The sequence below is a fragment of the Lagopus leucura genome, unplaced genomic scaffold (assembly GCF_019238085.1).
Source record: "Lagopus leucura isolate 7727_CA_CO unplaced genomic scaffold, USGS_WTPT01 Super-Scaffold_100004, whole genome shotgun sequence".
Classification (NCBI taxonomy): Eukaryota; Metazoa; Chordata; class Aves; order Galliformes; family Phasianidae; genus Lagopus; species Lagopus leucura.
The window spans coordinates 45780540-45794262 of NW_024962264.1; the positions used below are offsets into that span (position 1 = coordinate 45780540).

The window sequence follows — 13723 nt, forward strand, 5'->3', positions numbered from 1 at the left end:
GCTGAGCATGGTGCCGGCTGCGGGCGGCAGCACCGCCAACCCGCCCCGCCCCCGGCCCGCCGCCCGCCTCCGCCGTCAGCGCGCGCCCCCCGGGCCCTGCGTCAGCAGGAGGGCGCGCGGCGGCGGCGGCGGCGCGGGTGGCGGCGGCGGGTTGGCGGTGCTGCCGCCCGCAGCCGGCACCATGCTCAGCCTGCAGGACTCGCTCTTCTTCGAAATTAGCATCAAGTCCCTGCTCAAGTCCTGGAGCGGCGGCAGCGGTAAGTACGGCGCTGCGCCGGGAGCCGCGGCCCCGCGCCGGGTCGGTCGGCTTCTGCGTGTTGCCGCGTGGAGCTGAGCCGAGCCGTGACGGCAGTTTTGGCGGTCCCGTGCCGGGGCGAGGCGTGCCGGTCGTCCGGCCGGCGCGTGGGACGGGGTACGGTGTGCCGGCCCTTACGTAACCGGGCTTTGGAGTTTGGGCGTGTGAGGCGCTAATTTGGGCCGCGGTTATCCCGGGCTGATGAGGCTCCTCGTGTCCTTCGCTGCCCGAGGCGGCAGCCGGCAGGCGCTGGGGTGAATCCTGCCGCGTGTTTCTGAAGCAGGAGCCTCTGTCCCTAGGCTAAGGGTGCTGGGGTTGTGCCTCAGGGCGATCATTGCAGCTGCGGAAAGCGCACGCTGTGCTGTGAGCTGCCCAAGCAGAGCATCTCGCTCTGGGCTCCCACTGAGACGTTCAGGCTGAGGAGGGCCATGGCAGGGGGCAGGGGCAGCCACGCTGCCCTTGTCTCACCCCACCCACAGCCCTCATGCAGGGTCACTGCTGCCTGAGCATGACTGATATAGAGTGACGGGGTGACAGGCTACACGTTTCCCAACGACCCGTGCCTTGTAACAGCAAAAGAACAGCTGAAGTTGTCGGCATCCTGTGTTTCAGCTGTGTATGAGCTCTGTGAGGTGTTGCCCTAGGCTTGCCCTCACGAGCACTCCTCTGGAGCTGCTGAGGTTTGTGATCCACACACATTCTGCTCAGTATGACTGGTAAGAAATTAGCGGTTCGTCAGCTGGGGGTGTGCAGGCACCCGGTGTGCCCCAGCAGCACTGGCATGGTTTGCTTCTGGCACTGATGCTGAGATCTGCATTTTGGACTGGCAACCTCTAAGCTGACAGCTCAAACATGAGTGCTTCAAAGCTGACATCCCTCTGCTGCTTTAGTGCATGTCTTAGGGTTTAGCTGTTCCAGGTTCTTTCTACTCTGCACTTAACTGATATTCTTGCCTACTTGTAAATAACTGTAATTTAGGCATATATTTTACAGTGTGAGTTGAAGATGTCATGAAAAGGATCATGAATCCTTGAGGTTAATTTTACTAATGTGTATAATTTCTAACTAGAAGCAGAACATGGGATGTATTCAGTTGCAACAAATTGAGTCTGTAGCTGGCTAAATAAATGCTGTGTCAATAAGGCAAACTGCAGGCTCGTGATCAGACAGCAATGCTGGCTGTGACGGGGCAATGATGCTAACAAAGGGTATGTGAGGAGAGACTACAGTGTCATGCTCCCCCTGTGCCCTCTGCTGTGTGAGCAGCAGCTCCCCAGCCCTGCCAGGAAGTGGGAAGGGGCTGTGTTGCTGCACTTCAGCCCTCATTCCTCACAGTGGTAGCTCTGCTCATGTGAGTGGGCACGGTTACAGCTGCTGTGGTGTGCAGCTGGGCACAGCCCTGAGCTGTAACTCGCACCCAGGCTGCTCGCTTTCTGTCCCCTAAAACATTTTCCAATCAAGTGATGCAGTGTGTGCACAGCAAGGAGTTACGTAATATTTATGTTGAGCGTGTGCTTGGAAATTCAATAAACTCGCATCTGCTGAGAGATTACATAAGAAAGGTTTCTCCTGTGTTTTCTTAAAGAATTTTTAAGTAACTTGAGAACACTGTATACCGAGGAATATCAGAGCAGGAGTGCACGTGCTTGCACACATTTATATAAGCACTCATAAAGAGCATGTCCTGCTCCCGCAGACCCCGGCTGAGGGCTTGCTTAGCTGGCACAATGCTGCTGCAGTGCTGGCCTGGCCGAGGTTTTATTGTAGTTGATCTTTCTTCTTTCATTGACAACAATGAAGTGACACTTGTATGGCCTAGTTTCAGAATGCTGTCTCTCTGCCAACAATTTTAGGCATTACTTCTTTTTGAAGGGAGTCAGGCGTGGCCTTTTAAACCAGCGCTGTAGGGAGGGTGTTCCTGCCCAAGGATTGTTTGTTGCAGTGATGGATGGAATGGTGACTTCATGTGAGTTGTTTTTGGGTTCTGTATCTAAGGAGTTGTAGTCATAATAATGCATCCGAGTCCTAAAGGTGAAAAAACGTGTGACGTTAAAGTTACAGGTCCTGTTTAGCTTATTGAAGGATGTAGCTATAGTCTGTGATGCTTCTGAGGTTTCTGGTTCTGCAGCAGAAGGGAATGTAGTTACAGTTATTTACATCAGCTGGTATGAGCAAGCACTCGTATTTTGTCCACAAACCCTTTGTTTGATGGAGGTGTGGATACTAGGATACTATGAGCAATACTTTTGGTAGTACAGTATACATGTTCCAAAGCCAAATGCGGTGCTGCCTACAAAGGGAAGCAGTGTGCAAGGGTAGCCTTTCTCCGAGATGAGCTGTGTATTTCCATGACAGCTGTGCATGTATTTCTGGAGCTTGTGGTCAGCTGCCTGGTGAGCACCATCCCTTACTGCTTCCTACAAACTCTTCCGCATTCCTAATACCTGCCGCAAGGGTCGTCTTGTCAAATTCAGAAGTAAATAATTATTTCTAGAGAATGAAAATTGAGATATAAAGTATCCATTGTTTTTCTGATAGCAAAGGCACAGGTTTTTGTTCCTGTGCAGTTGTTGTGGTGCGTCTGTTCAGCAGACAGAGCAGGGTGTCTGCCCTGTGTCTGTCTGACAGTAAGTCCATGCACTCAGGGGGTATCTCTGTGTTGGAGGTGGCTCATGGGATTCTTGGTGTTGGTTTACTCACTTTGGTTCAGGAGTGAAAGTTCCTGGAACCTGGGAATGTACAAACCACGCTGTGGCATGCATGGATCTGTCCAACAGCTGTGTTTGAAAATGTGTTCTAAAACCAGAAAGAAATGAAAGAAGGCAGAATGGAGGTGAGTTAGCAGAGCTCCATCTGCTGAGCACTGGCAGGGTAGCTTGGAGCCATCTGCCTGGTGATGGGGTGAGATAACGTGGGCTCAGGGCTGCTCTCATTCCCAAGGATTGCCTGATTGAAGCGTGCTTTCTCTGCTACCAACAATAAATGGACTTCTGGCTCTCAGGAGAGGTACTGCTCCAATAGCTCTCTTTTGAACAAGTTTGGTGTTAACAAGCACATTTTTGCCCTGTGGCTTTTCATTTCATGGTGGATGATACGGTGTGCTTTAACTGAGAAGGATGACATCACCTCAAATTGCCTTAACAAGGATATGTGTAGGAAGGGAACGTCTGAGGAACTGTAGGACAAACGTTCTGTTGTTGGCCCTGTCCTCTGGGAGGAGATGGCTGAGGGCTACTGCAGAGCTGGGCATGCGCTTGCCAGGAGTGCAGCTTTGTTGCAGCTGCAGCTTGGTTCTGGATTGAGCTATTTAAAGCAATACATGCACAGTTCGTTACTACTTCAAGAATCATCACTGATAAATTTTTACTTTCCTCCTCTGTAACTGTTACACTGCAAAGAAAAATGAAGCACAGGAGGAAAAAGGAATCTTGAGATGCTACATGATTGCTTCTGCTCCAGAATGTCCTTTGGGGCAGTAGTGAGCTGCGGTAGCCCAGGGAACCTGCAGGCATTTCTAATGGCAGGTGTATGTTACAATAGCAAAACTTGCTATTTCACTATCAAGAGAGATCTTATTTTCATGAGATCATTTTTGTTGTCTTTTTAAGTAATATTGAGCAGGTTATTAGCTTTATTTGTCCAGCATTGGGCATCCCAAATAATAATGCTCAGTCTTCCTGAAGAAAATGTTTTGTTAATTGTCTCCGTGTCTTAAAAAAGTCATGATAGTGAGTACTCATATACTGAAACTCCACAGACTATGTCTGAGGAATGTACCAATTTCTCCTATCACTGTATCTCCCCGAATGGTTTTGGGATGCTGGAAAGTGATACTTCAAAATAAAAAATGAATTCAAATTTATGATAAGTTTTGAAAGCGGTACCAGATTTTGTACATTCTGGTTTGTTTCCAATTTAACTGTGTTTTCTGATAGTAAATGTAATTACAGATCTGTTCCCTGTACTGCTTCAGCAGTGAGTTTGTTTACCGTAGAGAGAGGCTTACAATGGCTTTGCCACAGGCTGTTAGTTGTCATGGTAAAGCAAAGTTATGGCAGTGGTTAACCACCCAATAAAATGTGAACTGATTTCTGCATTTTGAGTGAAAAGGGATTATGCAATGTAGCCTCAGTATTTGGCCTTGTTTGTGAACTTTGGTGGCCTCTAATGATGGCCATTTGCACAGCCGGAATATGTTCAATTGAATGGAGTGATACTAATGTGATGTGTAGTAAAATCTTGTATATCAAGAAAAAGTACTATTTAAAGGTTTTTTTTTTTTTTTTTTTTTGAGGTAAATAAACAGGCTGGCAGGAGAGCTAGACTGTAAGATGATTCAAACCAGTCAAATCATCAGTACCACCCACAGCTGAAAAATGGATGCTCCTAAGTGAAAGTCTCCAAGCTGTCAAGCTTCTAATTGTTTTCTATTAGGTGTTGCAGAGGTGAGCTGGATGAGCAAGGACAGCGTTTCACCCCATGTCTGAACCCGCAAAAGGGGCTTTGGTCCAGCTATGCAGCCATGTCACCTTCTGAACTGCCACCTGTGGTGCTTGTCTCGTCCTTTTAGTGAGGGGATTTGAGTCATTAGATCAGCAGAAATTTTCTTGGGATGTTGGAGAAAGTTTTTCTTTTATTTAATGAGCCAAACGAGACTTATGTTGAGGCAAAGGTGGATGGAGCATGGGCTGGTGTGCAGGAAGGGCCGGGGCCTGCTGTCCATGAATATGATGGTGACTGCCTCTTTCAGCGTCTGCTACGTCAGCTCAGCTGGGCTGTGCAGCCTTGCTCCCATGTGGGCTGCTCACAAGCTTCCTTTATATTTGCTCATTTTATTTCTGCATGACTGTGTGAATCTTTTTTTCCATAACTTTCACTGAACACTTACATCGATGCGTGTATTTTTTTTTCCTTTGCTGTATCTGTTTGATGCCCACAGTCTGTACTTTAAAACTTGATGGAAATTTGATGTAGATTTGACGTAAGGGTCTGGGGGCTCATCAGAGAAGGGTATGTGACCAGATTTTTAGAAATCATAAGTAGATGTGGATACGAAATATTTTGGGCCTTAATTTTGACCTTTTAAAAATGGTTTTACGGAAAACCTTGAATTATGATTTCCTTTGAAGATGATGCCATGTGTGGTTCTTCATATAAATTTTTAAATAAGTTGCTTGCATTGTAGTAAGTACGATATGTGTTGGGCCATGCATTATTTATTTTCATCAGGCATAGATATGCTAGAGTGAGCTTTCCTTTAGGGCATTCTTTCTATTAAAACAATATACTTCTGCTAAACCCGTAACTCAACTGGATTTTGTAATGATTCAGATTGCAGAAGAGAATGCTATTGAAAGGAAAAAGTGCCCCACATACAAACCCCTCTGTCAGCTGCTATTGCTAGAATAAACTGCGTGCTCTGCATGAACTTCAGGAAAGCTCCAGATAAACCAACTGCAGCAACCCATATCAAATATCCCATTTCTGCTGAGTTTTTCTTTTTTTAAAAAAAAACAACTCTTGCTCTGCTGATTTTGTATTGGAGGGAGAAAGGTTCAGACACTGGAGATTTAATAGTATTTAAGAGATCACTGTATTTATTTAGAAAAGTGGTTGAAATCTTCAGAACGCTATAGAGCGGAAGTATTGTGTTTGCTATATTATATCCTGTTGGCATATAGTTGCAGTTTTCCCTTGTTTAAAAAAGAAAGCATATATTCTTCCTTATGTGTTAAGAAAGTATAATGGTGGTAGTCAAAGGGAGCTTTTAAATTCAGTTAGATACAGTGCAAAATAAAGTGTAAATATAAACTTCAAGAGGAAAAGGCCATTCTAAATAAAAAAGGTACCCTAAGCTAAAGTATATAGAGCCACACTGCTTTAAATAAGAGTTGTTTGAACTCTGACACTCCTAGTGCCTGTGCTACTGTCGTGAGAAAAGATTTACATTTTGCCTGTGTTCTGGGGAGAAAATGGAGGGAAATTTAATGAAACATAATTTTGGATTATAAACCGCCAGGCTGCAATAACAAGAAAATAGATTGTTAAGGCATAGAATTCCATTGTTTTAATGGCTTAACATTGGAATATTAACTATTGAGGTATTAAGGTATAGAAACAAATTATATCATTGACTTTGTATTGATAAATCTTATTAGGCTAATCCAGAAACTATGGACCAATCAAGAAGTAAATACAGAGATGGTCGAAGTACTAAATTATTTATAACTGGAAAATGCTTCAGTACTGTTACAGAATTGGATTTTTTTAATGACTCTTTAATTATTTACATCACCCTTTAGACTTGGTGCCATAAATTGGTATAGTTAAAAGCAAACAGTATGTGTAAGGACAAATTTTCCTCATTTCAGAGTAAATACTGAATAAATAATACTTTAAAGCAGTGCTGGAAAACAACAAGCATATAACTGAAAACAAAAATCCTCACTCTTTCACCTTTTTTCATTCTTCTCCTAAGAATGAAGAATTTGATAACCTAAAGAGGAGGAAGAGTGCATTTTTTCAGATTTATGTAGCTTCAGTGGCGTTCACTGTTCAGTAGGCATTTGGGTGATGCCCTCAGCAATGTTCTTTAACTTTTGGTTAGCCCTGAAGTGGTCAGGCAGTTGGACTGGATGGTCTTTGAAGGTGGTTCCAACTGAGCTACTCTTATGTGTATATAGAAGTAGGCTGCTCTGAGAGTTTAAATAAAAAGAAGACAATAAATAAACAAACCACACAGCCTTTTGAGCTTCTGAAATATTTTACTGTTGTTAAAAGCAGCAGTATTTATAGCTTTCTTGCTTCAACAATCCGTTCAAGTTCCAGAAGTAGTTAATTGCTCAAATTGATTCTAGGAAAAGGTGTCATAAATGACTCCTCTGGTTCTGCCCATTGGGCACAGCTGCCATGTGCGTAGGGTATTTTCATTACTTGTGAAACATCCGTTGTAGCCTATTGCTACAGAACAGAGTGCTGGTCCAGAAAGATGTGTTAGTGCCTTGAACACTTGGAAGTCAACTAACTAATTAATGGGTATTACATTGCATCACAATGTGTAAAGCAGTGTAAGTAGCTCTATGAATTGTAATTTTCTTCCTTGTTCATCATCCCAATTTTTTTAGTGCTGAGCTAGAACTTGGAGGAATTCCTGATCTGAGGACTTGTTTGTGAAGTGCTGGTGCATTTGGGTTACTGTTCAATATCAGTTTAGCTGGTCTTAACGCAGAGCTGGTGTTAGGCTTAGGAAATAGAGCATCTGACATCTCAGTGGAAACCTGTCTCTTTTCTCTCTTTGACATCTTGTTTGTGCCAGCTGTCAGCGGGGCATAGCAGTTGGGCCAAACATCACCAGATTTGTACTGTTCTTTCAGCTACAAATGGGGTCTTGTCCTGGAAAAAAGGCAGGCTGGTAACTGAGGCTTCATTTTTATGACAGCAAAGAAGAAAAAGGAGGAAGCTAGCCCAGTGGTACTGAGATCTGGCTAAGAAGCTCAAAGTTTTTTGGATAGCTGTTTGGGATAAAAGAACTTGTGACAGACTGAATAGGGATATTAAGGTAGGCTCTTGTGTTGTTCTACTTGCAGGGACGTTCTTACCTTTTGAACTCTCATCAGAAAAAAAAAAAAAAAAAGAAAAAAAAAAAAGTAAGAAAAGAAATTTGCTGCCAGAAGTGAATGGGTAAGAGGAAAAAAAAGATAAAGACTTCAAGGTCTTTCTTCTTTTTTCTCTTCTTAAATAACTGTAAATTAAACAGACAAAAACAACCAGAAAGCATGCTTGATGCTGTAAGTATTCCTTTGCAGGACAGAAAACAAACTATATCCTAAACTTAAAAAAAATAAATAAAAAAAAAAAAAATTACATTAGGTAAAACAGTATAGGTGAGACCAGCTTTCATAAATATGGTGTAAGGTAACCAAAAGGAAAGTGTTTGTACTGCTAGAAGTTTCTATAACATATACCAATGTAGTACTGTTCAAAGGATTATTTGGACATATGTATGTAAGTACAAGACTTTTGCCTTGAAGGCGGGGTACTGCAACTGAAAAGCTGAAGTGTTCACCTTGAAAAGAGCAAGGGCAGCAAGATGGCAAGCTGTCTTATCCAATAGGGTAGAGGATAGCAGGGCTGCTAAGGAGGGTGCAGGCGTATTTTTGGTAGCAACCCTTGTAGGAGTTCACTATCTAAAATGTGGGGTAGGGTGTGAAATAGACAACTGAGCATAAAAACTTTTTGAAGCATATTGAACTAAGGATGAATCTCATTGGTACCGGATCTCACTGTAGTTGAATGCTGTCTTCCTCTAGTAAATTATGGTGGGCTTGGGTAGAGATTATGCACTTTTCCAGAATCAAACATGCATGCACTACTTATTCTGAAGACCCGAAGGGAATCACAGAATCACAGAATTGTAGGGGTTGGAAGGGACCTCCAGAGATCATCGAGTCCAACCCCCCTGCCAAAGCAGGTTCCCTACACCAGGTAGAAGGAAGAAGTACTGCTTCCTTAGTTGATTTTAATGTAGGTACTGTTTTACTAGGTTTTTATTGCACTTTTTTAGTTCTTTGTCAAGGTTTATTATCTCTTCTTTACTTCTTTTAAGACCATTTACATTACTGGTGCCAAGAGTAATTTGAGTAATTTGGTTTTATATTTACAGTTTTAAGGTTATTAAGACTGCCAACAAACGACAATCAATATTGTATAGCTTTAGCTCTTTCAGAGCTAGAGGCCCAAGAAAGGTGCTGTAGAGCATACCAGTCTCTCATTTCTGCTGGATAGGATTTTCTCTGTTTCAGTCCTCAGGCATCCAATAGGCTCTCATCATCCGCTTGACTCCTGCCATTTAGATATTTGTAAGCACTGATAAGATTCCCCCCAGCCTTCTCCAGGCTGAACTGCTCCAGTTCTCTTAGCCTTTTCTCATGAGGGAGAAGCTCCAGGCTCCTCACTGCCTTTGTGGCCCTCCAGTGGACTCTCTGAAAGTTCCCTGTCTTCCTTGAGTGGGGGAGCCCAGAACTGGACACAGCACTCCAGGTGTGGCCCCAGCAGGGCAGAGTAGAAGGGGAGGATCACCGTCTTAGACCTGCTGGTCATGCTCTTTTTAATGCACCCCAAGATACCATTGGCTGTCTTGGCCACAGGGGCACATTTATGTCTTATGGACCCACACTTGCAGACTTGTTGGCGTAAGAGAGCATAATAAGGTGTTGCAAGTTCTCATATGCATCCATAGTTAGAAATAAGTCTTTTTTTCCCTTTTGTTTCTCTAACCTATGCTTCTTATCATATGCAGCTGCTCTAGCAGGTTCTTGGTAACAGATTTCTAGAGGTTAAACGTTGTTCCTCTCTCTCTGTTATTTCTGTGATGTAGCAGTGTGGAAAACACATTGCTGAGCAGACTGCTTCCTGCAGGAAAAACTAATGTCTGTTGTGGGTCTAGGGAGCTTCCAGTCAGCCCTGTAGCAAAGTAGATTTTTATGGTGTGACAAAAAGCATCTCGGTATTTTCTGGTGATATCAATATAGGACTGTGCAAACTTAAATACCATGTTGGGGAGGAAAAGATGAATGATGAGCTTTGGACATGGAGCTCCAGCTTCTAGGGCACTGACTTGCAGCATAATCGAAGGGTGACCAAGGCTTGTTCCATTTCATGGCTTGAGTTGGTCCTGTTCCAGATGTCAGCACTGGAGCAGTGTTTGTGGCACTGTGGTCAGTCTCCAGGCCCTAATCCCTGCTGAAATCCGTAGTCACTGCAGCACAATGTGCTGGCAGCTGCCAAGCACAACTTGTTTTCCTTCCTCTTTGCTTGTGGTCCCCCTCAAGCAGAGTTGTTCTCATCTTATTAATGAAATCTGTATCTTACTACTTAAGAAGGATTAAAGAAGTAGTGCTTTTTCTTAGAGTACATGCAGATTTTCCCTGTGTCTCAAATACTGATGAGGCTGCTGTTCAAATGCTTCACCAGAAAAGACAATGTTTCCAGCACTGAGTAGGAGTATTTGGGCAACATGTTAAAACATTTTTGGTAACACTGTAGCAGAACAAGGATGAAACAATCATTGCCTCATTTTTAGGTATGCTGGTATGGTTATATGTCGCAATTTAGGAGATGGGAACATTTCCTGGTGATCTGTGCTACTTCTGGTCAGTAACCTGTGTGACGTTTTTTCCCTCCATATAGCGGTAGTCAAGATATTTATGGGTTATATAATTACATTTGTGATGTCCTCTGCTAAGGAATTCCACTCTCTGTTTCTAAAGAGGACAGCATGTTGGAGAATTTGTAAAGGAGAATCTTAGGTGATTTTTTTTAGAGAGGATTTCTTCTTTTTATGTTTGTAGAAAATTGTAGTCTTCTAAAATATCACTCAAATATTGTTGCTGCCATTAATGGCCATTGGTATCAGTGCATACGGCTCGTATGGCTGAATGCTGAGTAACTTTTCAAGCCTTAAAACCTCATAGTATGCAAATGATTGCAGTTCTGAATGTAGGTGGGATTCACTTGTCCTGCCTCTTTACAGGGTGCTTTTGTTGAGATTTGGATTTGGATATCAACACGTTTATTCCTGTCAATCATATGAATGACTACAGAATAGATGTTACCTGTCTCTTATTATTTTTTCTGATAGAGTGGATGTTTTCTGCTTTGTTGTTGTTATTGTTGTTTTTTTCCCCTGAGTCTTCCTACAAAAATGGGAATAATGCTATTAATTTCTGTCAGAAAGCAATGTAGGAAATAGCATCACAACATTGTATAAACCATGTCACAAATGTAAGCATGGGAACTTGTAAGAGGGGAAGGTGATGTTTAAAATAAAAACTGAGTTTTTTCTTTTGCCTTTTACTTTCAGTACAGTACAGCTAAAATCTTTTAAACAACCAGTTTAACCATGCATTTTGAAGTTCTGTGGACAAGCATATGATAGCCTATTTTTGTTTCAGATGTCACTAGCCTCCCCAGGATCTGACAAAGAGGCTGTTAACTCTGAAAGCTTGGTGTGTTTACAGTGACTAAGAATAACTCTGTACCACACTTGGTATTGTCTTCTTACAGAGGTCCAGTTCTAGCACTGGGTGCGGTTTGCATGCCATGTGAGAATTTACAGCTTGTCTTGTGCTGTGCCCTTGCATTATTACTTTCTCTGAAGACTCAAAGCCCTGAAGCTGGTTGTCTGTTTTCTAAGAAGTTGCAAAACTGCAGATTCTTACTGGCTCAGTTTACTTTCATTTGTAATAAGTGTAGAGAAATTTCTTCAGAAGATCCAGGAGGAAGGAGAAGTGTCTCATGCTTACTGATGTAAGAAGATCTTTAAGTAGGGCTTTGTTAGAACTCAGTGCTGCATCATGCTCTTACACCAAGACTGCAGAAGTGCAGAGGAATGTCAAAACACAGTTGCTAATCGTAGAAACAAATTAAGTTTGTATTAGCATCCCAAAGTGCAGTGCTCAGTCATCTAGATATTTCCTAATTTTCACATTCAACAAATTTTTTTCCCACAAAACCAAACCTAGAAAACATTCTGGAGCCTCACCAGCTTTGAAGTTGACTTTGCTGTTGTCCTGTGGAGTTCAGTGAATGAAAGGGAGTACATTTGAGAAACAGAAACACAAATACTAGAGCTAATTTGGAAACGTTGACTTTACAAAAATCGTGTGAGATCTGCACACATCATTGCAAGGAAGTGTAAGCTGTAGTTTAAAAAGAGCTGCCTTACGCATGTGCTAACCCTGCTTGTGTCAGAAACCAAAGCTCAGCAAGTGTGCAGTTTTCAGAAAAGCTGAAGTTTTCTGCCCTGCTGAACTTTATTTAGGGTGTTATGTTGTTTTTCCTGCTCTTCTTTTTTTGTTTTCCCCCTTCTTTTTTTTTTCTCTTTGGATAGTTAGTTAGATAGTTAGTTTTAGCTGGTTACCTAGCTGCGCAAAATGTTGTATTTTTTTGTTTTTTCCTTCTCAGTGAACTTAGGAGAATATGCTGTTGTGTTGGTTTCTTTCTCCTTAAACTTAGCAGGTTGAGTTAGTCTTCAGTGGCTTACTTCTCTTTCCAGCTTGTGAGCTCACCTGGAGGATTGCAAGGCAAAACTGACAGAAGCAAAACGGAGATGAATTGTTCTTTCCCGAAACTGATACTTGATGTATGAGTCTTGCCCTAACCCTGATTTGTGTATGCTGGAGCATGTTCTACTGCTCAAATATGTTGACCTGTGTTTTTATTTTTTTAAGCCTGGAGTGTGTATCTTGCACTTCAATTTTCAAATTGTATCACAATATCAGAAATGCTGTTATAATGTTTCTGGTTGCTTCACTAGGCAGTTACTATAAAAAATGGGAAAATGTTCTTTAAATGAACAAGGCCAACATAATGTGTCTTCAAGCTTTGTAGAAATAGTTTTCATCTTATATATAACATACTTACATGGAGCAGTTGAAAAGAAGATCATTTCATTTCTTTATAGATTAAAAAGAAATTGTATAATACCTGATATGAAGTTATTGGCTACTTTACAACTGATGCTCCAGAGTCTTTTTCCCAAATCACTTGTTACAACAAAGCTGCTAATATTCATCACTTCTAGCATTAACTCAGGAAAGGTATCAGGTTGACATTAATGAGATTAATTGAGGATAATGAGGAAAAGTCTTTTCCTCTTTCTACAAGAAGCTGCAGTTGCTCTTTTCTCACAAGCAGGGAACGAGGAGGAGGAGGAAGAGGAATATAAAACCAATTATCTTGGCCAGGAAAATCCTTGCAAGAGCTGCTGGCTTCTGCTGCTGCCCTGAAATCAGACCAAACACAATTTGTCAAGCATTTTGTCACTGTTTTGTCTCAGTACAATGGATCAATAGCATTTTTTTAGTATCAGCTTGTAGATTGGGTTCATAGAGTGTGGTTTGTTTGTTTTTTTATTTAATATCTTTAATCCTACAGAAGGAGGATGGGGAATTCTGGTTTTCCAGAGAGAAGTGAATGAATTACAAAAACTGAAAAAGAGCATATTTTTTCTCTTCACCTTTTAGCGCAGGCAAGTTTATGGTAACATTGACTTTGTTGCTTGTGGCTTTTCTTTAAATTTTTTTTTTTTGTAGTATATGTATTTGTCAAAAGGAAACAAAACTTCATCAAGGATATGTGTGTGGGGATGATTGTTAGAAATAAGCTGTCTGTGCAGCCATATATATCAGTGTGTTTGTATTCCATCAGTGCTCATCCACCACTTCCTTTTTTAGGTACTACTACTTAAAGCTTTACATGTACTGTTTAGTTTGTACTTTCCCTCCTCCTCATGTAGTGAGCATACAATAAACATAAAGTAGATATTTAGAATAAATTAAATCTTGTCATTGCTATGGAAATGTGTGTTTTCTTAACTTATAGAACATATGGAAAATGTGTATGGAAATCTGGAATTCTCTTTCCTTC

General features: G+C 42.0%; 1 protein-coding gene across 6 annotated transcripts in view; it reads left to right on the forward strand.

The window, feature by feature from the left end:
* FRYL (FRY like transcription coactivator) overlaps positions 1-13723 on the forward strand; it is a 153235-nt gene that overhangs the window by 38679 nt on the left and 100833 nt on the right. Inside the window, exon 1 of one of the 6 annotated variants that reach the window (XM_042872196.1) lies at positions 178-257. The exons of the other annotated variants lie outside the window; for them this stretch is intronic. Within the exon in view, the coding sequence (XP_042728130.1) occupies positions 182-257 (76 nt within the window). The 5' untranslated portion in view covers positions 178-181. Of the gene's footprint in view, positions 1-177; positions 258-13723 lie in introns of those variants that run through there. 6 annotated transcript variants of the gene reach the window in all.